Source organism: Diospyros lotus, chromosome 8 (genome assembly GCF_014633365.1).
Source record: "Diospyros lotus cultivar Yz01 chromosome 8, ASM1463336v1, whole genome shotgun sequence".
Lineage (NCBI taxonomy): Eukaryota > Viridiplantae > Streptophyta > Magnoliopsida > Ericales > Ebenaceae > Diospyros > Diospyros lotus.
The window spans coordinates 677,040-701,882 of record NC_068345.1 but is presented as its reverse complement, the minus strand read 5'-3'; the positions used below and the strand labels follow the sequence as shown (position 1 = coordinate 701,882).

The following is a 24,843-nucleotide window of genomic DNA, read 5'->3' as shown; positions in this document are numbered from 1 at the left end:
GGAATCATCATTTGAGCTGTGGACTCACCTTCCTCTGACACTACCTCTCACCACCTAAAGTTTAAAGAATCTAAGCAACTCTTCTTTTATAAGTTGCTATCCAAATTACTACCAAATCTATAGCCTTTCATTCTCCATAAATTATGCACAAACCATCATTTTGTAATGCATTATGCAATGCAATCATCTACCAATTGATCAGCCATCAACCTATGCTTGAAGTAAATGCCCAAATGATTTAAAGGTAGATGCTAAAGTATAGAGAAACTACAAGAGATCACATACACGAGACTTCTCTCGCCGTCAGAGTTGGGATTTACACGTAATATTTGTCTTAATTTTTTATTTAAAAAAAAAAATCACTTTGATTGTAAAAGAGCAACTTTCCTATTGTCACTAAGTTACTAATACTTGCCAGAGAAAAAAACCACAAGAGATGGAGTAAAATAAAGGAGGCTTGGATGAGAAGATCTTTGAGGCCTCTGCCATTGCTTAGATTAGAATGAAAGTCAGGGCAAAAACTCAATTGCTACAAAGACCCTCCCATCCCAAACACAGAGAGGATGAGAGAACTAACTTTCACGTCAATCCTTCAATCCTCAAATTTTCAAAATCATTGGATTGCTTCTGACTGAACTTTCCACCTTCCCAAACCCTGAAAGACCCTTCCCAACTGCATGAAAACTGTGCCATTCCTTTCTTATATTGTTTCCAAAAGAACAAACCAACAACAGAGACTAGAATACCTCGTCTTTGGTAGCCGATCTCACCTTCTTCTTCTTCTTTTTCTTCTTCTTCTTCTTCTTCTTCCAGTTTGGCGTTGAGCATGGCAACGAGGTCGGACTTTGCGCAGAAGCTGCTGAACGATCTCCGGGCTCGGAAAGAACGGATGGTTGCAGCTCAAAGCTCTGGCTACTCATCCCGGGGGGCTGGAGGTAAGTATAAACTTATTATCTATGGAGCCTCTGCAATCTGCATTCATGTTGAAATTGGACTAGAAATGTTAGATCTCAAACCGCAAAAATCTGGGAAAAATGATCACTTGACCAGGGTGGTGGAGATGAATGGTAACTAGTTATTCAAGTTAGGAATGCTGAATTATTCTTGTTCAATCTGTCCAAGCAATTTCAAAAAGCTTCTTACCCACCTATTCAAAGCAATTTGAAACTGAAACTGAGAGTAGAGAAGAATTTCAAGTGTCAAACCTCTTTTGCTATTACCACTTCTATGAGATTATGACAAGAGATATGAAACAGATACTAATACCATTGAGAAGTTTTGGTCAACAGTAGGAAAACCCATCCACGAGATTTAAGACATGAAATGAGAGACTGCGTCCATATAGATGTTGAAATGGATTTTAGTTGAGAGTTTTAGACTTGGTCAATGAAAATGGTAGGAATCCATCCAAGTGTTGATGTTTTAATGTTCCTTATGTGTCTGGACCAGCAGCAGGTGTATATGGAAAGCCCTCACAAAATTACAAAGGATCTCGGCAAGTAAAAACACTAGAATATGTAAGTTATTCTTCATACCTGCAAACAACTCGATATTGAACAGTTCATGGAAAAACACAAACAATAAACATGCTTCTTTGATCCGGTGGTAGGCTGGTTCAAGACCAGCAAACCCGAAGAGAAGGTCAAGTTCTGGTACCAGATCTCTCAACCTTGAAGAATCTTCACAACAGCTCGTTCTTTATGGAGGAGGCCGAAACTCAGGACAGACAAGAGATCTAACCATGGCTATGGCTATTGCCCTTGGAAATAAAGGAAAGCTCACTAAATTGGAGTCTATGGGCAATAGTCCAATACTGAGTTTCCTGCAACATATTGGTAGCAGATCAATGGGCGCAGGGAAGATGGAAAGAAGCAGAAGATTTGATATGAACCTACCTTCAAGCCAATTTCTGAATCTCTCCAATATCCACATAAAGGAAATATCAAAAGGAGCACAGAAATTGAATCAAATCCTAACGGCCTGCTCCAATGGCCTCAACTTCGATAGGTATTCGATAGAAATTGGGAGAGAACTGCTCAAAGGGGCTATGGACTTGGAAGAGTCCCTGAGAATGCTTGTGAACCTGCAGGAAGCTTCGGAATACATCGTCAGCCCTCAGAGAAAGAACCGCATAAGATTGCTCGAGGAGGCTGAAGATGATGAAGATGGCACTGTCGTAATGGCTGAACAGAAGCAAGTTGCCCGGCCAAAATTCTCGTTTGATAAGCCCTCAAGGAATTCTCGTAGCATCAAAGAGGTTAAAAAGGCTGATCACAAGCAGAGTCTAATGGCCCTAACGACTGAAGCTCCCACTTATCCCAGAAAGGAAGCTCTAAATAATTTGAATTTAGTGCCTCACAAGAGGTCAGCCAGCTGTGGCCCTGATTTCAGAGCACTTGCTGGACTCTCAGAAACAAAGAAACAAACAAGTTTGTCACAATCCCAGCCTGAGAAGGGGAGAATCTCAAATGTAATTGCTAAACTAATGGGACTGGAAGAACTACCACAAAAAGTCGATTCAAAGAGTATGCTGAAAGACTCAACTTCAAAGAAAAAAGAAGGTACTGTTTCAAAGAAGACCGCACATGCAAGTACCAAGAATGTGGAAACAAAGATGAGAGATACGACAGCTTTTATAGCAATTGATAAACAAGTGAAACAAACCAACAATTTACCTCTACAGGATATCCCAGTGACTCGAACTTCCAACTCTGAGTTAAAGGGTCCTGATAGAAAGTTGCCCTCGAAGGACTTTGAGAGATCAGATATAACAAATATAGTATCAGGTTCAAGAATGACAAGCATTTCAATGGATAAAAAACCAAGCAACATCAGCCAGTTGCATCAATATACTCGAAGTCCAAATAATTTGCTTGAAAAGGTGAACAGACAAGAAAATGCAAAGCACAAAGAAGAAGTAGGCATAGATAGAGAAGAAAGCAAGAAGAGAGTGCTAAAGGATGACGTGCAGAAATACAGAAATCATGAAGCTGCAAGCATGTCAGGTGAGAAATTTGATGGCAATGAGGGTACACCGTCAAAAAGAAATAGGAAATGCAAATAGGGTTCCCGTGAGCAATCCCCAAAAGCTCCAGCATGCTCATGGAATTAATCAGGAGCAGGTCCACCAAAAATCTGAGCCTCAAGAAGAAAGGCGTCAAGCAGAAAAGAGAGAGCAGCAACATGAAAAACAAAAGTTGGTTAGAAAGCAAAAGGAAACCGAAGCAGAACTCAAGAATCAATCAAAACAGATGCATGATGCTATGAGTTCACAAAAGAAGCAGAAACACACGAACCAAGCTGTGCCCAATAGAAAAGGTTCTAAAGAACTTACTGCTGAAAGGCCATTAAAAGGACTGCCAAGTAGCAAGAGCCAAGAAAATGCTGTTAGAAATAGAAGTTCTACTGACTCAAATGCCAATACAAGAAATTCAATTACTGAAACCTCAGATCAAAGTGCATCCCTAAGAGAAAGAGGATCTGAAACCGACAACAGACAAAGAAGAATTCCAGTAGTTAAAGAAGAAAAGCATGTCCATGTCCCAGCCACAAGAAGAAAGGTAGATGTAACAAAAGTCAATACAAGTGAGACCACTCGTAGAATAAATGAAGTCGCAACAAAAAGAAATGGAACTAGCCATAACTCAGCAAGGCCACTGAAGTCTCAGGTTTCAGTATTGCAAGAAATCAAAAAGAGAAACCTAGCAAAGACCAGCAGCTCAGAAGGATCAGAACAAATGGCTGGCAGCAGGACCAATGAAGCAGAAGTACAGAACACCATGCTGAAATTATCAGAAACAAGCAATACAAAGATGGATGGAGCACCATCATTGCATAAAGAAGCTGAAAAGGCACTAACTTTGAATGGTTCTGCAGAAGATGAGCTGCAAAGCCCAGCCATTACACAAATTCCTACTCCAGATGAAAGTGTAAGCTTATCTTTTTCTAATCAAATTACAGCAAACAAAGTGTCAATTATAGATAAAAACGTAATGCTAAATTATTTGCATAAAAACTGCTTACTTCTTAAATTGGCAGCACCCCTCACTGTGTTTACTGGAAGCCATGCAGAGCCCTGAAATAGCTGTGGAGCTTTCTACAGTCCACATTGGTGGCCAAGAGCTAGAACTTGTTTCAAGCAACAGGCATGAACAGGAGAATCAGAACACAATATCAACTCCACTTAATGGTAAGTATAAATGCATAACCTTGCTTCTTAGTTAAGTTGTGTGCTAGATTAGTCAAAGACTCGGCTATTAATGATAGATTAACACTTCTACATCATGGTCATAATTACAGCTCATACTTTCCATGTGCAGGGGCTGGTGGAGGAAACAATAAAATCTCTTTCCTTTCACAACATGAGCAAAAGGAAATTTCAACACCAAGCATGCAAGAACAATTGACAGATAATGAAACACACCTCAAGCAGATTCTGATCAAGAGCCAGATATTCCTTAACACAGCAGATGCGCTATTCAAACTCAACATACCCATCAGCATTCTTCATATTACCAATTACAGCAGTCAGGAAGAGGACAGCAAGCTTGTATTAGACTGTGCCTATGAAATAATGAAAAGAAAAGGAAGAAAACAGGAGCTTACTCTTCATCCCTGCCAGAACATATCTATCATCTCTATAAAGGTAATAATGTCTCTGAATGACTTGGTGAAGGAATTGAATAGAGACATTGAAAAGTTGAAATTCTATGGTTGGAATGGGAGCAATGAACAAGATGCTGCAGATTTCCTGCATAAAATGCTTGACAGAGATATCCACAATAGAGATCCTGATGTGAACAGTATGTGGGAATTGGGTTGGAATGAGATGATGTTTTGGATTATTGAAAAGGGCGAACTCATAAGGGAGGTGGAGAAGCATTTACTCAATGGGCTGATAGATGAGGTGACAAATGATCTACTTCACTTGAGTGTTTTTGTTGATTGACAAACAAATGAAACATCAATTTGAGTGAAACTGGTTTTGTTACTATTGTGTGTTGTAAAGCAACATTCACCTATCATGTGTTGCAAAGCAAATTTCACACTGTTGAATGCAGTTTTGAAAAGATTGAATTAAAAAGGTGACGTGTTTTCTGCAGATGTAAGTACAAATTTCTGTTCTTATCACATATATAACCATGCAAGTGACCAATTTTCTGCTTACCTAGCTCAGACTAGAACTCAAAATTTTGTTGAATCCCAGGTTTGTTTAGGCTTTTGTTATATTAATCCTTCCTGTTTTCCTCCTTCAGTTCACAAGGTGGATAAAAGGAAAAAAATGAGAAAGTACTTTCTAATGTTCTGTTTTACTCAAATTAGGGGAAGTCAATATTATTCTAATTTTGTTTTTCTTTTCTTTGCTCTCTCACATTCCCCTCGTTTGTCTTAAAAACAAAGAAAAACAAACAGAAACATCATTTTGCAAGTTTAAGTCTGATGAATACACATGAATACTAGAACAAAATATTCAGAAGCATTTTCAAATATCTGAACCAATCATGTCATTGGTGATTAGTAGTGGAATAATTTGCAAAATAATTATTAGAAAACTGGTATTCCCCTCCTCCTCTCACCCACAAGGCCAAAATATAAAAACATCAATGAGACTAGCCAATAATAAATTGTGAGAGCTAGGTTGCACGGAAATAAAAATAGGAAATGGATACAATACAAAACAAAAACATGGAAATGGCATTTTTCAAAAAAGTAAGAAACAGAAACGCGTAAATAAAAATATAGGAGCTTTTTTGTAAATATAATTTTTAATATAGAAAATTATAAAAAATAGTTATTCAATCTAAAAATAAACATAAATTTCATAGTGCATTCAAACAAACATAAGTATACGTTCTATCATCCATGAACCATAACTTACTGAATAAAAATAAACAACAAATTTTTAACAAAATAATCAAACATAATACAATTTATGAAAGTTCCTCCACTTTATCATTCTCTTTCTCCATAGTCTCATTGGCATCTTTATCAAAGAGTGTGGTCTCCAACTCTTGTTCATCCAAGGAGAAGTTAGCAAACTCAAGAACACTCATATCTTCCATACTTCCAAATTCATCTCCACCTAAATCCCATATCTTTCTCTTCTCATGATAATATTGACAGGTGTTCCTTGATAAAAGACAAAAATTGTTATGAATAAAGACTAAATCCTCTACACGTTTTGGAGTTAATCTATTCCTTCTAAATGACTGAACAAAGGAATAAGTACTCCAGTTCTTTTCACAACAAGAGGAGGAAGTAGGTTGTCCAAGCACCTTAAAAGCTAACCTTTAAAGCAAAGGTGCATTTGAACCATAAGATGCCCACCACTTCCTAAGTTCCACGTCATACCTTCTTATAATAGAATCTGGATCTCCAAATGGCTCACTTTTGAGACAAAACTCAGCGAACTCATCATTAGCATTAGCACGATCATCTTGATTAGGAAAAAATCTCCTAAATCACTTAATTCTTTCCTTTGAGACTTCTCCATCCATATGTGGAGGCATTCTACGTTCTCTCTCTTGAAGCCATTTATCACTATAAAACCTTCAAAAGACAAAATGGACAAAATTTCAAGAATAAAAAATAATTAATAAATAGAGTATTGAATTAGAAAAAAGTGGAGATTAAATTTGAAAATTACCTTGAGTTCAATGAGTGAGCTAGGCAATGTAACGAAGTGCTATTTTTTGCCCAATAAGCAAGAATGATGAATGACATGATAAAACGATAAAAAATCACTTAGTAGTTTTCCTTCATGTTCATAAATAACCTTCTTCACCTTGATAATCATAGAATCCCACATCTCATAGACCAAATGAAGGCATGGCTTGTTTGTATCACAAACTCTAATCATGTCATAAATAGGTGCAGTGAAAGCAAGAATGTAATCAACTTTATCCCACCAATCCTCATTCACCACCAATTTATGAACAAATCTAGCTTTCCCTTGATCATCATCTCAATATTGTGTCAATTGATCACTAATAACTATTGCTTCAAGTGCACATCTAATAAACTTAAACCTTTTAAGCATAACAACAATAGAAGCAAATCGAGTACGGAGGAATAAAAAAGATCATATTTTCTGTTATATCCCTTATTTCCTTGGAATTGTAGTTCAATTGGTTGAGCACTGCCATGTCAAGGCAGAAGCTGTGGTGCTGAACATCCCCCCTATAATTGTCCATGCTCCCATAGCAATAACATATTTTGGTTCGGGCATTTGCTCATATAATCTTACTAAAGAAGGAAGAAGTCATTTTCATTGTTACTGTTCTGACTGTTAAAATGAGGTTTGCTTGTCTAGGACTCAATCTCGGTACCAGTCCATAACAATCAAAGTCGAATCATGAGCCTATTAGTGAAGCAAATTCAATGAAGCAACAACGACTACAAGCAACTTCAAAGAAGTAAATCGATTGAACATGTCCAGTCTCATTGAATGATTCATTATGAAATATTTGATGACCAAAACATCTCCATGCACTTCAGTGATTCAATGACACCCATCATATGTCTATTGATTATTTTCTACATTCCTTGTTGCACATATGTTCTTCAAAGCAAGATTGAGTGTATGGACAGCACAATGAGTCCAATAAAAATGTGGAAACATACCTTTGATGATTTTCCCAACTCCTTTACAATTAACAGCATTATCAGTAATGATTTGTACAACTTTTTGATGACCAATTTCATCTATTACCTCTTTCATCAAATTAGCAATGAATTGTTTATCCTTTACTTCACCTGAACAATTTGTAGCTTTAACAAACATAGGACTATTTTCATAAACAACCATAAAATTAATCAAAGGACCTCTTTGTAGGTCACTCCAACCATTAGTAACAATGCTAACACCATTTTCCAACCAAGTGTCTTTAATAGGTTCCAACGACTTATTATAACCCAAAGACACATAACCAGATGAGCATCAACAAATGAATAAGAACTCAAATAATATGGATTTCTTGCAAGATTAAAAGGTAAACCCCCAGTATAGAACATTCTTGCAATCTCAGCATCTAATTGTGCTCTAGTTTGCATGTCAAAAGCTTTAGCAATAGGTGAATCATCGGATTTTCTCTTCTTTAAATGTTCTAAAACACTTGGTTCATGTAACTACAAAAAAGCACTACTAGTTGATAAAGGCACCTGCTTAGGTTGTAAATTTGAATTTGCTTGCAACTTCTCCTTCAACTTTTTCATTTTAGAAATAGATTCAGGACTTACTTTTTTACAAATAGCAATCCCTTTCTCACTGATCTTTAATAGGTGAGCCTTAACTCTTGTGTATGTCCCAAATTTTAGTAAACCACAAAAGTTGCATGTCCACTTCCAACTATCCCCTCTTCCCCCCATTTTCTCGATTCTAATCACATATTTCCACAAGGGACTATTTTCTTCATCCCTAGTTTTTGATGAAATACTCTTGTTAGATCCTGAACTTGAAGTTGAATGAGCCATAACAGCATATGACCTATATAAGGGGAAAAAAGAATGAGCAACACCCACGGTACCCTTAGATTTTAATCCCCAAAAAAAAAAATTATTTCATCAAAACATCAACCAAGTCCAAGCTCATTTAATCAAGAGTCAACTAGCAAGACATCAGCAAAAGTCCAATATCATCATTTAATTAACACACCAACCATGTCCACATTTCAATTCATTCCCATACTAAAGCCTAGCAACTTGAGGATCTATTAAAGTCTTTTTTTTTTTTAATAATATCAAGCACAACAGACCTTTGATGATACACACAAATCGATCAAAAACCTATCATGCGAAAACCAACAAAATTATTTAAATCCCAAGAACACAACAAGAGGAATTATTCACAAACATACATACATAAATACATAAACAACAACCCGAGGCATTTTCATGCATCATAGTGTGAGAGTGGATAGCAGGCCTAGTTGTGCTTTTATAGTACTCTACTAGGGTCACTTCTAATGGGCCTTGGCCAACACTATTTGTCCAACTAAATCTCAAACAAATGGTCATAGGGTTCCAAAAGTTGATTCAATATCAAATAGTGTAGTCTCCATGTCTTACTGTAACTATATTTGTCATTTTCTATCATAATCTTTTCAAACTTAGAAAAATTAATGGGTAGCCTAACTATGCAACAAATGAATTTTCCAAATATATTTTCCTTTCCCTTTTTCTTCGAGATAAAACTAAGGCAAGTCATTTTCCCTCTTTTTTTTTGGGGGGGGGGGGGGGGGGGGGGGGGGGCAAAATCAAAATTTGTTGAAGTATGCTTCATATCCAAATTCGAGTCCGTTATCAAAATTTGACCCAATCTAGAAATTTGAGAAAAAAAAAAACCCAAATGTGAATTTTTTTGAGGAGCTACGTGGTAGCAGAGGGATTGGGTTATGGTGATAGCGAAGTCCCTGTGATATGGGCAAGTATGTAATGTCTCTATTCGACAGTTTCCTTCAAGATGTGAGAGTGGGTAATTCAGTATGTTGAGATTTCTGGATTTGTGAGATCTTACAAATTGTATTGCTTCAATTTCTTTGTAATGAAACTGTTTGATTATCCCCATACACTTTGATAGAATCACGTAAATCTTATTAGTTGTTTTTTTTGCTCAATTTTGCATCATTGCCTTTTCACAACAAAAAAGGTGCAAGGTAACTACTTTTTTTTTTAATCCAGCTCGCTAATTAGTAAACCAAAATGCTATTTGGACGCTCTAATAACATTTTTTTTGTCACTCATGTATTATGTATTAACATATTGTACTCTATGTTGCATCAATACAAACGTATAATACATCTATTACCAAAAATGTCACAACTGAGTGTTCAAATAGCATTTCTAAATTGATAATTTTACTTTCTTTACTCTTTCCCTTCCACAAGTCCCAGAAATCATCACAACCTCGTCTACAATAATATCCGAGATTCAGAATATGCGAAGCGATACAACACATCAGTTGATCAAGACAATGCAAAGACTTGCATCACAGTAAGCTCCCTCTACTCTCAGCTTTCCCGAGAACCAAACGGAACAGAAGTAGAAACAGACACAGCATATGCATTCACATCTTCGTGTAAATAGAGATGCATTTGGATGAAAGGGTAAGGCGTACCAGCTCGCGATGATTGTGTATGCAATGCGGTAGAGGTCGTCACTTTGGATTTCCCTCTTTGTTCTTGGAATCAAAAACAAAAACAATGAAGAAACATCAAATATGAATCAATTGCAGGTCTGATAAACCAAACAAGTTCGCTAATGAATTAATTTTACACAGTTCGCTAGAACATCAACGCCGTCTTAGCTCAGCTGGTAGAGCGCGTGGCTTTTAACCACGTGGTCGTGGGTTCGATTCCCACAGACGGCGTTTGCAATGTTTTTCTTTGTTTTCATTTTCGTCTTCTCTCAAATAATTACCTTATTTTTAAATTAAAATTTTATTTTTTAGATTACTCCCCATTACTGACGTCCTCAGCCACCTTACCCCTAGAGTTATCCTAAGTAGGTAAATCAAGAGATGTACCCAAATGATAAGGGTGGTAAACCTTAACACCACTAATATCACTCCCAGAGTCGGCTCAATGACATTAGGAGTCTTAGGCAAAAAAAATGTCAAAGCCTTTTTTGAGAGTATTAATTTTTTATAAAAAAATAAATCATATATCTTCTTATGAGAAAATTTCATTAAATTAAAAAGAAAAAATCAATCAACTACAAAATACGATAATCTCTTATCGACAATAAATTTTTAATTAAAATATAATATCTCATAGATTAAAAAGAAAAAACCAAACAACCTATTACAATAAATAAAGAAATAACAAAACTATTTTTTCTTGAAACTCTAAGAAAATTGATACAAACCGAGTAAAAAATTATAAATTCCTAATTTTCCTATAAAAAAAACAAAACGAAATATTAAACTCATAGCATTAAAAAGATAAAATTCACTAATAAAGAACAAATTTTAATTCTACAAACATGTGTTGTTTTTGTCGAATTTGAAGCGCACAAGAGAGAGAGAAAGTGAAGTGAGAGAAGAGAGTAAAGTGAAAATGGGTTTAGTGGTGGAATTATGGAAAATTGAGAATTGGAAAGCGTGAAAATGCTACAAAAATTGGGCAGATAGTCTTTTAGAGAGGGGGGGGGGGGGGGGGGGGGAGTGACAATATTTTTTTATAAATTTAGTGTTTTATATTTAATTTTTTTAATAAAATATTTATTATTAAAAAAATAAATATATATAAATTATAAAATTTTTAAATTAGGGGTCTATCAAAAATTGGAGTCCTAAGCAACTGCCTATTTTGCCTTATGCTTGGGCCGACTCTGATTACTTTTAAGATATTTTTTCATAATAAAACATTATATTTTTCTCAAGAATCGAACCAATATTAAAAATTTTCAGACAAGCTTTCAGCTTATCTCTTTACCACTTGACTATGGCCCTGGGGTGAATTAAAACTTTATTGATCTCTCCTAGCCTGTTGAATGACAAAAAAAAATTTACATATGAAACACATAAAATATCTATATGCTAAAGAGTATATTTATATTTAAAATAGGACTGAGCATCATCTTCTAACTCTTTTTAAGTGTATAAAACTAAGAATATTTAAAGGCAAAAATCATATTTTTGTCTGAATTTTTACGTTATGTTCTAAATCTTTTTTTTTTTTTAAATTTTAACTATTATATTGAATTATATAAAATTATTCATTTAAACACTTGACCAACAAGTAATACGTAAATGTATCGACGTAATAGTTTTTCGACTTCTTCTCAAATTCATTTATCTATTTGTTCGAATGTGCTTTTTCTAACTATTTATTCTTTTTATATGACATCTCTTTTTTTATAATTTCATTTTTTTCTTTTTAACATCTACTAAGCTCCCTTAGTTTTTATGACTACAACATGTTAGATTTGACAACATCTTCGATCTAAGCTAACATAGTTAAAGAAAGAGAAAATTAAGGAGACATTGCTAAAAAAAAAAAAAAGAGAGTTCGAATATCAAATGAAAAAAAAAAAGAGAGAAAGAAAACAGAGAAGATATCAAAAAACTACAACGTTAATACGTTAATGCATATACGTTACTTGTTTACTATATAATTAAATGAAAAATTTTACATAATTGATCAAGCGTGTTTAAAAATTAAAATCATGAAAAAATTGAGATTTTATGAGGAACATAGATAAAAGTTGAAATGCATAAACATACTTTTGGTCTTAATCGATCCAGATCAAAATTAAATTTGACAAATAGACAAGTCACAGTAATATATATATATATATTTACATTTATTGGAACATCAATTCAAAATAAAAACCGGATGCATCCACAAATTAAATCACACTTATTCAAGTTTGGGTAGAAATGAATTTTTCATTTTTTTTTTCCAACCCCACAGACATAGCACGGATGGTTCACATGGTAAAAGATTACACCCAATAATACAAATTCGAGTCATGACAATCACAATATGAAATTTTATCATCTTGCAGAGAGATTCCTTATATACACTATATATCGTACCTCCTGTCTTGGGACCATCGCATTTTGTGATTAACCCATGAAACAGTGTATGGGGCCCTCGAGGGAGGGATTTCACCTCTGTTTTTATGCACCCTTGCACCAAGGAACGAAATTTTCAACCCAATTTAAATTTGTCAGAAAGTTAGAATTACAAGTTGGGCCCATTCCCAGTTGGCAGAGAAGTACAATGATTGTCTTTGTTTATTGACGATGTTGCCCCCACAACGAGGAACGTGACACACGTCTTCAAAATCTTCTAGCCTCCACAATGTCCAAATTGCCCCCAAAAAATAAAAAATTAGAGTCGGAGACTCAACGAGACCGAACCAATTCAATTCAGTTTAGGTATTAATGTATTATTTATGAATTATTCGTAAATTTTTAATTGAATATATTTATAAATATTTAATCAAATTTATTAATATTTATAAACCTCTAATCAAATATATTCATAATTTTAAATAAATTAAGTTTGATTGAACTCAATTTTTACTCGTTTTATAAATTAAATTTTAAATTTAAGCTCAACATCGACTTATTAATTTTATTGAATGAATTTAAACAAATTTTTATCTAATCGAATACTGAATCGTCTGCAAACAACTCGGTTCATTTACGATCTTACTCAGATTCAATTAAATACTTATTTTCTAAATTTTGAATTAGAGACGAATTTTTTAATTTTTAATGTCTAGATTGAAACGTATTTTTGATATTTTTTTAATATTATGAAAGAATAATATTACGAGACAATGTGTCATTATTTTATCTGCTCAACATCTCCTCTAATGAGAATGATACATAGCATTACTCATTAGAAAATGGCCCCAAAATGTTTTTCAAATTAGAAAAATGATTTGAATTTTTTTTTATATTTTGAAAACAAAAATGATTCAAAAATGCCAAAACAGTCACTGAGATATTTGTGCACATTATAGGTCAACTTTAATAATCAACTCAATTTTAATAACTGTGTTCTCATCTAACAACTCCAACACGTTAGAAATGAACTTGACATGAAATTAAAGTGTGAACTTGACTTACGAAGACAAATAGAATAAAGTAGATGTGGTTCCTTCCTAGTATGAAGTAAGTAATGTCCAGGACCGAGCATTCCCGGCCATCTGTAGATGCTACAATATTATTTTAACTTATTAGACCACTGTTAGAGAGTAGCATGCTGTGAGCATTATGGCCCCATTAAATAAATATCGATCACTTGGAAGCTTCTTGCTTTTGAACATTGCTTGTGGCCCAATTATGCATTTATGCTGCCCTCTCCTCCTGGGTTTGTTCCAAAAGCAACCAAATACTCTGCTCCAAACTCTGGGAAAAGAATACACGGAAATGGCACTCTCTTTGCATCTCTCAAATTCGCCTTTCCATTTAATTAATTTTGCACAATAAAGGGTGTACGTGTTTAGCCCTTCGCTTCCATTATTACAAATAATTTAATTGATAAATAATAAATATATCGTATTTTAAAATATTTAATCAATCAATCAGTAAAAAATATTTCTTGTCACATCGCTATTGTTCCAAAAGGAGTAGTTAACATTACTTCGTTAACAAATTTTAGGGATTATTACTAATTCATGTGCCCTCACACTAAACATCACCAAATTAAGCTCAATATCATACTTACATTTTTTGATGTCGTGTATTGTGTATTACTATTGTATTCTGGCGATAATAAATATAAATACATAAAATATTAATAAAAATATCAAAATTAAGTGAAGAAAACTTTGGATCTTCAAAAGTCATTTCTTAGCAGAGAAGAAAAATGGGATATATGGGCACGCCATAAAAGCTGTCTTTTGTACTGCCATTGGGAACAACAAAAGCAAATTCTTACCAAATTTTCAACACCGGGCTCATGGATTATACGTGTCAATAGCAAATCATAATTTATATAGAAATATTATTTGAAAATTCAGTTATAATATCTTTAATATTATTTATTTATTAATATGTTATTCAAGATAAATAGTTTAATAATATAATTATTTTTATTAAAAATAAAATGTTTAAAAGTAACTTCAAACTAATAAGAGTTTTTTTTTTTCATTATAACGATGAATTTAATTTATATATTTTGATATTTTTTATGTGATTACTTAAATATTTTATTATTTTGATTTTATTTTTATATTTATATTTTTTAATTAATTTAATCTCAATATTTTTATATGTAAAAAATTAAAATAAAATTACAAAATATATATCACATTTTATTTACATCAAAATATAATTCTTAAAATTAATTTAAAAATATAAATTTAAAAATGTAATCGAAATAATAAAAAATTTAAATCATCATATAAAAAAATATTAAAATATATATAGTGAATTAACTCGAAAATACAAACGAAAAAATATAATAAAAACAAAAAAAATTAAATGAACACACAAAAAAATATAAAATTATTAAGATAAAAATATAAATTTGCTCAATTATTGCTCATGAAATTGACCTAAATTACTTAAATTTAGTATAATTTGCCTTAATAATAATTTTTGAAGAAAATCTCAGATAATGCAGCCACTGCTCCGGCAAGAGCCGTGTTGGTGCTGGCAATAGCAGTACCCTTAAATCGAAATATTCGAAACCCTGTCCGGCTCGCCGGGTGCCACGTGCAGCGTTCTTGAAGAGCCACTACTGCGCTAGTGGCGAAGCCTGGACTGTCATAACGGCTACAATCGAGGACACTTTCGTCACTTTACATCGACCATGCTTTGATTTATTCATTAATTTTTAATATTGGTGGAAATACATCCTTTTTACCCTCTCAAAATTTATATTTTTATATTTTTTATATATCTACTCATTTTTTATTTAAATTAAATAATTATAATTTTAATTAATTTAACTCTTATACTTTGATTTTTTTATAATAATTTAATTTTTTTATTATTTCAATTAATCATTTATATTTTAAAATTAATTTATTTTTTATGATAATTTAATTTTTATTATTATTTTAATTATATTATTAAATTTATATTTTTAAATCAATTTAACCTATATATTTAGACTTAAACAGTGTGTTACGTATATCTTTATTTTATTTTATATTTTTTATTTGTAAAAAAATATATATTAAATTGAAAAAAAATAAATTTAAGAGTATAATTGAAATAATAAAAAATTAAGATTGTTATATGAAAAAAAATTTAAATATGAGTTAAATTAATTAAAAAATATAAATTTAAAAATATAATTAAAAAATAAAAAATTAAATAATTAAAAAATATATAAAAATATATAGATTTGACCTTTTAATATTAGTAAAGGGGGCTCCAAAGTTGTTGAGTTTCCAATTTTGCCATTGCCAGCAGATTTGTTACGGAAGACCCTCCCACATGCATTGAATTACGCAGTAACGCACCGTAATGTTTCGCCGACCGAAAGTAACTTTCCAGTTCTACCCTCGCCCTTCCCATTCCTCTCTATTTATTTCCCTTGCCTTCTTCCCGAAGAGAAAAGTAAGTCTTCCTATAGGTCTTCGACAATGGCGACCCTTCCTTCCTCTTCAGCCTTGTTCATATTTTTCCTCTTTCACGTACTTCATTTGACCAGTAAGTCCTCCAAATTATTCTAAATTTCTTGTTATATCTTCTTTTGATTGATCATTTATGTATCTTTTATTGAAAAGGGACAAAGACAATTCAATTTTGGTTAGTAATTTCATTTTGGAAATTTGCAGAAAGGATAACTGAACCTACTTTTGTCTGCAGATTGTGAGCCGTTTATCGGGGTGAACTATGGCCAGGTTGCCGACAACCTGCCGCCGCCGGAGGCGACGGCGAAGCTGTTGCAGAGCACGGCAATCGAGAAGGTCAGGCTGTTCGGAGCCGACCCGGCAATCATCAAGGCGCTGGCGAACACCGGCGTGGGGATCGTGATTGGCGCGGGCAACGGCGACGTCCCGGCCTTGGCCTCCGACCCGAGCTTCGCCAAGAACTGGATCAACTCCAACGTGCTCCCCTTCTATCCTGCGAGCAACATCATCCTCATCACCGTCGGCAACGAGGTCCTGTTCTCCGGCGACCAGAATCTGATGAACCAGCTCCTGCCGGCGATGCAGAACCTCAACAACGCCCTAAACGAAGCTTCCTTGGGCGGGAAGATTAAGGTCTCAACGGTTCATGCCATGACCTTGTTGAAGCAGTCCGATCCACCATCTTCCGGAATCTTCGACCCGAACATTGCCGATCTGATGAAGGGACTGTTGGAGTTCAATAATGCAACCGGTTCGCCTTTTCCGATCAATCCGTACCCATTCTTTGCTTACCAGAGCGATCCGAGGCCGGAGACTCTGGCGTTTTGCCTGTTCCAGCCTAACTCGGGACGAGTCGACTCGGGCACGAAGATCAAGTACACTAACATGTTTGACGCTCAGGTCAGTGGATTGTGTTGCGTAGTTTTCGTTGATACTAACGTCTTCTTCCAGAACTCAAAAGTTCTTTTTAGCATTTAATTCAATTTAATCAGTACATAATGACCAATTAATTGATGGCTTGTAATTGAAAAGAAAATAAAGATTACAGGGATGTTTGTGATGAATTTTGCAGTTGGATGCGGTGCGATCAGCGTTGAACGCTATGGGCTTCAGCGGAGTGGAGATTGTGGTGGCGGAGACGGGGTGGCCGTACAAGGGAGACGCCAACGAGGTGGGTCCGAGCATGGAGAACGCCAAGGCTTACGTCGGTAATTTGGTGACGCACCTGAGGTCGAAGGTGGGAACGCCGTTGATGCCCGGGAAGTCAGTGGACACCTATCTCTTTGCACTCTACGACGAGGACTTGAAGCCAGGACCTGCCTCCGAGCGCTCCTTTGGGCTATTCAAGCCTGACTTGTCCATGACCTTTGATGCTGGCCTTTCCAAGGCTAGCGAGGTAATTCCCAACTTTAATTTATCTTAATATCACACAATTTTGAACTTGTTTAACTAATTTAGGCACTTTTAGTCTTTTAAAGCATGATTGATGGCTTACTTTGTACCTACTCGAACCTATTATACATTTATCCTAGTAATTATTGGATCCATTATATAAATTCTAACTTATTAATTATTATTTATAACTTTTATCTTTTGTAAAGTTGTTTTAACCATTATAACTCATGTTAAATCTAAGTGTGTATGGAAAATGTCTAGTGATTATAACTCATGATTATTTCAATAGGAGGTACTACAACTTTATTACAAATAATTTATTTTAAATTTTATCTGTCTTTTTATGATAAACATCCATCTTAATGTCATTATCTTAAGTCATTGACTTCACATCAAGCATTTTCTTGAGGAAATGAATGAGACTCCAGTTTAAATTGTACAATGGGTATGATGGGTTTTTTTTTTTTTTTTTTTTCATATTAGATGATAAGAGATCAAATGTTAACAGTTATAGTGTATAGGGGCTGGTCACTCTGGTTCGTCCATATGTGTTAGTGAACATGCAATATGGTTCACCAGTCATTGTCCCGTTACAGATTGGGTTCCTGCAGCAAAAGAATAGCTCACCAATCAAAGGAGTGGGGGAGCTTTTCCTGTCAGATATCACTTGGCTGTTGTCTGATTGGAGTGGGTGCAAAATGTCCCCACATCTCGCAATCATTCTGGAAAATTCATGTAGGATTAATTTAACAGGGCAATCTGAAAGATAGATGCATGCTACCTCATCACACTTGACTTCATTTTATTCGTTCAAAATATTACTTAAGACACTTTGTGACATTTTTAATGATACCTATACATAAATGTGTTATATTTTATGTTAATGCACGAATATCATAAAAAATATCACAGTTAACGTTAAAAATAAGATATCTGACAACTGAATCCTATTGTTGGGCCACGTTTTTCCAATGGCAACAAGTTTTTATTAAGAGGTAATTGCAGTGTACTGGGTATGCTAATGATATATAAGACTTGTAAATTGATGGGATCAACACCTCAAGTTGGTAGATTTTATTTTTTTAGAGTAAATTACACTTGGAACCCCTATAATTTTACTAAATTCCAGGGTGTACTCCCTATATTTTGGAAATTGCACTCTCCTCCCATTCATTAAGCGGATGTGAAGAAGTCCGTTCAAATGTTGACCGTCAGAGATACTTTGTGGAACGCAAGTTTTGAATGGTAGAATTATTCAGTCTAATTTCTCAAATGTGAAAGGTACCTCAGAGGTTTATGGTGCAATTTACCATTTTTTTTTATAATTGCATCTTAAAGGGTTTCAATATATAGCTACATCATCCCTTTTTATTTAGGAAGAAAAGGTGTGAAAAGAAAAATGATCTGTGGTACACTGCCATTATTTTAGTTACTGTTGATAAGCTGCCATTTAACTCTTTAACTCACATGATTATTTTGTTTGAAAGGCTCCATCAACATCAAAAAGCCCGGTGACTCCATCCCCAAAGCCCCAAAAAGCAGCAGTTTGGTGTGTGCCCAAGGCAGGTGTATCGGATGCCCAGTTACAAGCCAACTTGGATTATGCCTGTGGGCAAGGGATTGATTGCAGCTCAATCCAACCAGGTGGAGCTTGCTTTGAGCCAAACACACTGGCATCTCATGCTACCTATGCCATGAATCTACTCTACCAAACTGCAGGCCGGAATCCATGGAACTGCGATTTCTCCCAAACAGCTACTCTCTCATCCAACAATCCCAGTAAGTCTTCAAACTTCAAACAAGCCACTCATTGTTCCCAAGTCCTTAACTAGACAGAATTTTCGGTTACTCAATGGCCTGAATTATATGGGAATGATATGTTGTTAAACCAAAGCTCTCGTTTAGTTCTTTATGATGAGTGCCAATTTTTATCAGATGATGGATGACAAACTTTACTAGTGAAGATACTAGATGCTGTGTCTTCAGCAAGGAGCTTCCTCCATTGACCTGCAACCAAACTACACACTATGTCATTCCTAGGATTGACAGAAAGTAAACAGGCCTAACTTCAAAATTTCAGGGTTTAAAACACCCGTGCCAAGTTGCTTGTCTCGAGTCTTGAGCCCTATCATTTGTGTTTTTTTTTGTGTCTCGTGCACTAATGAGATAAAGGTTTGATATATTGTTGTGTTGTTGTCTCGCAGGCTATGACGGCTGCAATTACCCTGGTGGAAGTACCTAAGAGCAGGAGGAGTAGCCTCCACCAACATGTATTATTATGCTTGTTCTTAAAGCTATTATTAGGCAAGGTATATTTTGTACAAGCAGAAGAGGGAGAATAAAATTTTGTAACATTCCCACTGTTATAAGTTGTCCTTGATTCCTCTTCCTTTTGTATGTGTTTAGGGGATCAGCATGATGTTCATATATTACCACTGTAATTGAAACTTCAGTTTACACGTCTGCTTCAACTAAGCTAGATCTGTGAAAATTGAAGGGTTCCCATTGATTTTGCAGGCTTTGCTCCCTTATTTTCTGCATCATTCTGAAGCAATAACAAGAAATTTTCTAGTATTCTTTTAAATTTATGTAGCAACAAAGTGAAGTGAAAGCTAAAAAGGAAAGGAAAAAAAAATAAAAATAAAATAAATTGCTAAGGTTAATTATTGGTCATTTATTAAATATTAATAAATATATTTTTATTTTTTAAATAAATTATATTTATTTTTAACATTTAAATAATTTGTTTGATTGACTAGATATAATATATTTATTATTAATTAATAAAATTATTTGAATATTAAAAATAAAATGCAAGATAAGATGTATTTATTGATGAACTATTACCCATTACCCAATATAAATAAATGATAATAAATATATCTTATTTTTAAATGAAGTATATTCATTATTTTTTTAATGTTATAATTTTATTAATTGATAATAAATGTATTATTTTGAATTATTTAATTAATGAATAAATTATTTAAATATTAAAAAATAATAAATATACTTTATTTAATAATTATTAGCATTGCCTGTGAATAAATGCAGGTGCATAAAAAGGGCAAATTATTTTGTTACACGTGTGATTCGTGCGTTGGGTGGCACGAAGAGCGTGACAAAACGGCGCCGTTTGGTTGATGCCGTAACCCCAGCATGGAAACCATGAACCATCGACGAGCGGCAGTGCGGGATAGTTCGTTGGAGTCGTTAACGAAGAGCGGAAAGGGATCGGAACAGGGAAGGAGAAAACCTAAGAACGGACGATATAATAAGGAAGAGAAAATGGGGACGAGGGAGAGGGACAGAGATCTGGAACTTCTGATACCAGTGGCCGATTCCACAGTCAATGGAGGATCAAAGCCATCGCCGCCTTCTGCATCCGCCGCTTCTTCGCATTATCATTCTGGTAGAGAGGTCTGGTCTTTTCTCGTTTTCAGCTTCGCATCACTTTCTGTTTGGTTCTCAGGAAAAATCGAATCAAAGAAACCCTAGGACTAACAGATTCCAGAAACCACTCCTTCAAAGAATTCCAGCTCAACGGTTCCCCCAATTGCAACGATTGATATTTATATAGACACACACACACATCATTGTTTCTAGCCACTGAATCTGATAATCTATGAACTGATTTAAAATCAAATTTCGTTGGCTTTTCATTCGTCTTCCAGTTAATCATACATGCAACTGTTGCTAAAAGGTTCTATTACTTGAAAGCAACTAGCACGGGTAGTCTGGATGGCCTAGTCATAAATGCATCTTTGAGAATTTTAGTCCAGTGCGCTGTGATATAATCAGAAGATATTGAGATAGAGTCTTATTTAGATAGTTTGAGATATACATCTCGTATCCTGCAGTAGGGACATCATGTAATATAGAGTAATAATACCTTTGATTTTTAATCAGAACTTGACAAGCTAGTGATGATCCCCATGGCATGTTTCTTTCTGTTGTTATCCATTTCTCTGTTTTTTCTCTTTTGTTTTATTTAGCTATCATGGGACTACCTCATATTCATCTCATATTTTTTCCCTTCTCAGGCATTCTTCAAAGTCCTCCGTAGCTGGGCTACAAGAAAGTTCATGTCAGGATGGTAAATTCTCGCTTCCTGATTATTCATTGCGTCACTATTTTGTTTATTTCTTTAGCAATGGGAAGGATGTTCTTTTCTTATCAAAAAATCAAGGATTTGGGTTACAAAATCATCATTGTAAAAAAAAAAAAAAAATAGAAAGAAGAGAAAGCGTTACGTACTAACACAAACCTCTTCTGAACTTCGCAAAGTAGAGAATCTTGTCTATTGATGCCCTTTATTGACATAACTTTCCAAACAACTATATTCCATATTTTAGACATTCACAGTGGATGTAAATCCACAAATAGAATAAAAGCAATTTGTAATACCCAATAGCTCAGAGAAGAGTAGTATATATTGAGGATAAGTAAGAAATGAAACAACATCAGCTGGATATTTTTTTGGTTAAATATCGGTAAGGAACTCTGGAGTTAAGCGTGTTTGAGTTGGGGAAGCTCAAGGATAGGTGACCCCTGGTAAGTTCGCGTAGACCCATTAGGGTAAGTTGCTTCGGCCTTTCCTATCGCTCGATGCGGGATGTTACAAGTGGTATCAGAATCGACCCTTGGAGAATGCGGTCCAATGAGGGCAGGGAGTGGCGCCGGGGCGCGAGGCCTGATCAAGGAACGGCTCCTGGCAGATTTCTAGGATAACAGCCTCCAAATGGGAGAAGGTCTGGGACCAGTTGTAAGGTCGCATAATGAGAACATCATGTGTTCAAGAGGGGGAGAATGTAATACTCTAGGAGCCCAGAGGAGAATAGTATATATCGAGGATAACTAAGGAATGAAACAACACCAACTAGATATCTTTTGGACTGAATACAGGCAAAGAACTTCAGGGTTAAATGTGCTTGACCTGGGGAAATCCAAGGATGGGTGACCCCTAGGAAGTTCGCGTAGGCCCATTAGGGTAAGTTATTTTGGTCCTTCATATCGCTCAATGCGGGATGTTACAGGTGGTATCAGAGCCGACTCCCGAGCCTCTGAGCGCGGTGGTGGGGCAAACCTCAGCGAGGACGTTGAGTCCCTAAGGGGGGATGCGTGTAGACACCTTAGGCGAATCCCACATTGACTTTGCAAAGGGAGGGAGATTTATGATTAGTTGTAAGGTCGCATGATGAGGACGTCATGTGCTCAAAGGGGGGAGGGGAATGTAATACCCCAAGAGCTCAGAGAAGAGTAGTATATATCGAGAATAAGTAAGGAAGAAAATAACATTAGCTGGATATCTTTTGGGCTGAATGTAGGCAAGGAACTCCGGGGTTAAGTGTGTTTGAGCTGAGGAAGCTCAAAGATGGGTGACTTCTTGGGAAGTTCGCGTAGACCCATCAAGGTAAGTTGTTCCGATCATTCTTATCGCTCGATGTGAGATCTTACAGAACTACCATACCATCAAGTTTGGTAGTATGTCCTTGTTGTGTAAACTTATAAATGGTATAGGGTTATGATAAGAATAAGACGCGTTTTTTGATATTATTATGTATTTAAAATATAGTACTACTTTTCATTTAAAAAGTTAAAAAAAACAATGTTTCACTAAGAAGAACATCACTTTTAGAGCACAATTGAAACTTCTATCAAATAAAACCTATGTATATATCTATCTCTTTTATTATATACGTATTAAGTTGGCTTCATATGACTAATATCTTTCCATGTTAATGTATCCTGAAATGTACTTATCATGAACCATTTACAGATTTTTAGCCACTCTTTTGACGCATACTAAAAATTTTCAACATTGCTTGCAGTGTCATTTTATTTCCAATAGCCATTACTTGCTACTTCACTTGGAGTTTCATTCATTTTGTGGATTTCTTCTCTCCAATCTACGATCATCTGGGGATCAATGTCTTTGGTAAGTGCATGCACTTCTCCGCTGCTTTGCTGCTTAATTTACCGAACCAACTATTCTGCTAGTCAACTAATTGAAATGTCTATATATACAAGAAAAACCTCCCATTAACTGCAGTGGATTTTAAACAAGTGACCTGGTTTTGTATGGGTTTTTTACAATTATCTAATCTGCATGAATCGATAGGTTTTATGTTGGTGAATGAGTGAATATTCATTTATCCAAACCTGCAGGTCTTGGATTCATTACCTCCATCACATTCATCTTCTTAGTAGGCATTTTCATGTCCTCGTGGTTGGGAACCTCCCTTCTTGCTCTGGGGGAATGGTTTATAAAGAAAATGCCCCTTGTGAGCTACATTTACGCCGCCTCAAAGCAGATAAGTGCAGCAATATCACCAGGTAAATTAATATGCCCGTTGCTGTCCTTGTACTCTAATTAACAAACCTTTCTCATACATTGGTAGCATGATATAGCAGACCAGAGCGCTAATGTCTTCAAAGAGGTGGCCATCATAAGGCACCCACGAATTGGTGAATATGCATTTGGATTCATCACTTCAACTGTCATTCTTCGGAGGAGCACAGGCGATGAGGAGTTCTGCTGCATCTACGTGCCAACCAACCACCTCTACCTCGGAGATATTTATCTCATCAATTCAAACGATATTATGAAGCCTAATCTCTCTGTTCGAGAGTGCATTGGTACGTGGTATTGCATTCTCCTTTTCTACTCCAATATCCTTCCTAACTTCAAATCTAATGCTGGCATCTACCTTAATGTTTGACCTGATGCAGAAATCGTCATCTCTGGCGGCATGTCAGTGCCCAAAGTATTGACCACAGAGGATTCACAAGTTGTTCCAGCAGCTAGAATTGGTAACTTTGCTCCATGAGAATACTGATTGTAACTATGGACTACTTTGTTTGGTTTGATAAAAATGGAAGGATTAAGGTTCAGCCTTCATTTACGTATCATTGTCCCAAATGCAATGGTCAAGCAACCTTCTGCAGAAAATTTTATGATTATATACAGATTGTATGATTTATATACATATAATAGCTGTCCATTCGATTAATCATGAACCCAGAATGAAGAAAGAATTGAAGCCTCTCCTGCCAGTTAGCAGATGCTGCTCTTGATTTGTGTAGTTTGTTGCAGATTTTTATTCATATGTTTAAATTTTTAGAGGATCATACACATATTTGGAACACAAAATAAATTGAGTGATAGAAACTGAGTTAAAAGAGTTGATCATACAATCTTTCTTTTGGGTCGAGATTTATAGCAAATTCGATAATATTTAGAAATTTATGGCACTAGACACATGATCTGGCCATAATTCTAGTCAAGTTTAGTTTATGGTTTACGAGGTAATATCTTCAATATTAGTGAATTACGAGATATTCTCTAACATATTTTATTCTAAAGGAGTTGAATTTTGACAAAATTATAATTATTTATATTAT

The 24,843-nt window shown here is 35.1% G+C and overlaps 3 protein-coding genes and 1 non-coding gene across 6 annotated transcripts; all 4 read left to right on the top strand.

Annotated features, from left to right (window-relative positions):
- Positions 1–441: 441 nt before the first annotated feature.
- LOC127807639 (uncharacterized) lies at positions 442–5,083 on the top strand. The gene is given in 6 exon segments (XM_052345659.1): positions 442–1,067; positions 1,450–1,517; positions 1,610–3,015; positions 3,017–3,929; positions 4,039–4,189; positions 4,320–5,083. Coding segments are annotated over 6 exon segments (3,408 nt in total). The 5' UTR covers positions 442–826; the 3' UTR covers positions 4,949–5,083.
- A 5,210-nt stretch (positions 5,084–10,293) lies between these two features.
- Positions 10,294–10,366, top strand: TRNAK-UUU (transfer RNA lysine (anticodon UUU)). The gene has a single exon. It is a non-coding gene; the product is annotated as a tRNA-Lys (tRNA).
- Positions 10,367–15,971: 5,605 nt separating this feature from the next.
- Positions 15,972–19,828, top strand: LOC127808096 (glucan endo-1,3-beta-D-glucosidase). Of its 2 annotated transcripts, none has more exons than XM_052346460.1 (5): positions 15,972–16,120; positions 16,280–16,944; positions 17,117–17,440; positions 18,927–19,218; positions 19,644–19,828. In XM_052346460.1, the coding sequence occupies exons 1-5, from the start codon at positions 16,054–16,056 to the stop codon at positions 19,679–19,681; spliced, it is 1,386 nt and encodes a 461-aa protein (XP_052202420.1). In that variant the 5' UTR covers positions 15,972–16,053; the 3' UTR covers positions 19,682–19,828. The 2 variants fall into 2 exon arrangements, with proteins under 2 accessions (XP_052202420.1, XP_052202421.1); XM_052346461.1 differs by lacking the exon at positions 19,644–19,828 and adding an exon at positions 19,375–19,591.
- A 694-nt stretch (positions 19,829–20,522) lies between these two features.
- Positions 20,523–24,292, top strand: LOC127808097 (protein LIKE COV 1-like). Of its 2 annotated transcripts, none has more exons than XM_052346462.1 (6): positions 20,523–20,859; positions 21,483–21,535; positions 23,271–23,377; positions 23,608–23,775; positions 23,851–24,078; positions 24,172–24,292. In XM_052346462.1, the coding sequence occupies exons 1-6, from the start codon at positions 20,599–20,601 to the stop codon at positions 24,267–24,269; spliced, it is 915 nt and encodes a 304-aa protein (XP_052202422.1). In that variant the 5' UTR covers positions 20,523–20,598; the 3' UTR covers positions 24,270–24,292. The 2 variants fall into 2 exon arrangements, with proteins under 2 accessions (XP_052202422.1, XP_052202423.1); XM_052346463.1 differs by having other exon boundaries at positions 20,529–20,859; positions 23,854–24,078.
- Positions 24,293–24,843: the final 551 nt, after the last annotated feature.

Coding starts and splice junctions, on each gene's coding strand:
- LOC127808096 (XM_052346460.1), top strand. CDS start 16,054: ATGGCGACCCTTCCTTCCTCTTCAGCCTTGTTCATATTTTTCCTCTTT. Junction 16,121..16,279: donor TCACGTACTTCATTTGACCA/GTAAGTCCTCCA, acceptor TTTTGTCTGCAG/ATTGTGAGCCGTTTATCGGG. Junction 17,441..18,926: donor GCCTTTCCAAGGCTAGCGAG/GTAATTCCCAAC, acceptor TTTGTTTGAAAG/GCTCCATCAACATCAAAAAG.
- LOC127808097 (XM_052346462.1), top strand. CDS start 20,599: ATGGAAACCATGAACCATCGACGAGCGGCAGTGCGGGATAGTTCGTTG. Junction 20,860..21,482: donor ATTATCATTCTGGTAGAGAG/GTCTGGTCTTTT, acceptor TTCCCTTCTCAG/GCATTCTTCAAAGTCCTCCG. Junction 24,079..24,171: donor CTCTGTTCGAGAGTGCATTG/GTACGTGGTATT, acceptor GACCTGATGCAG/AAATCGTCATCTCTGGCGGC.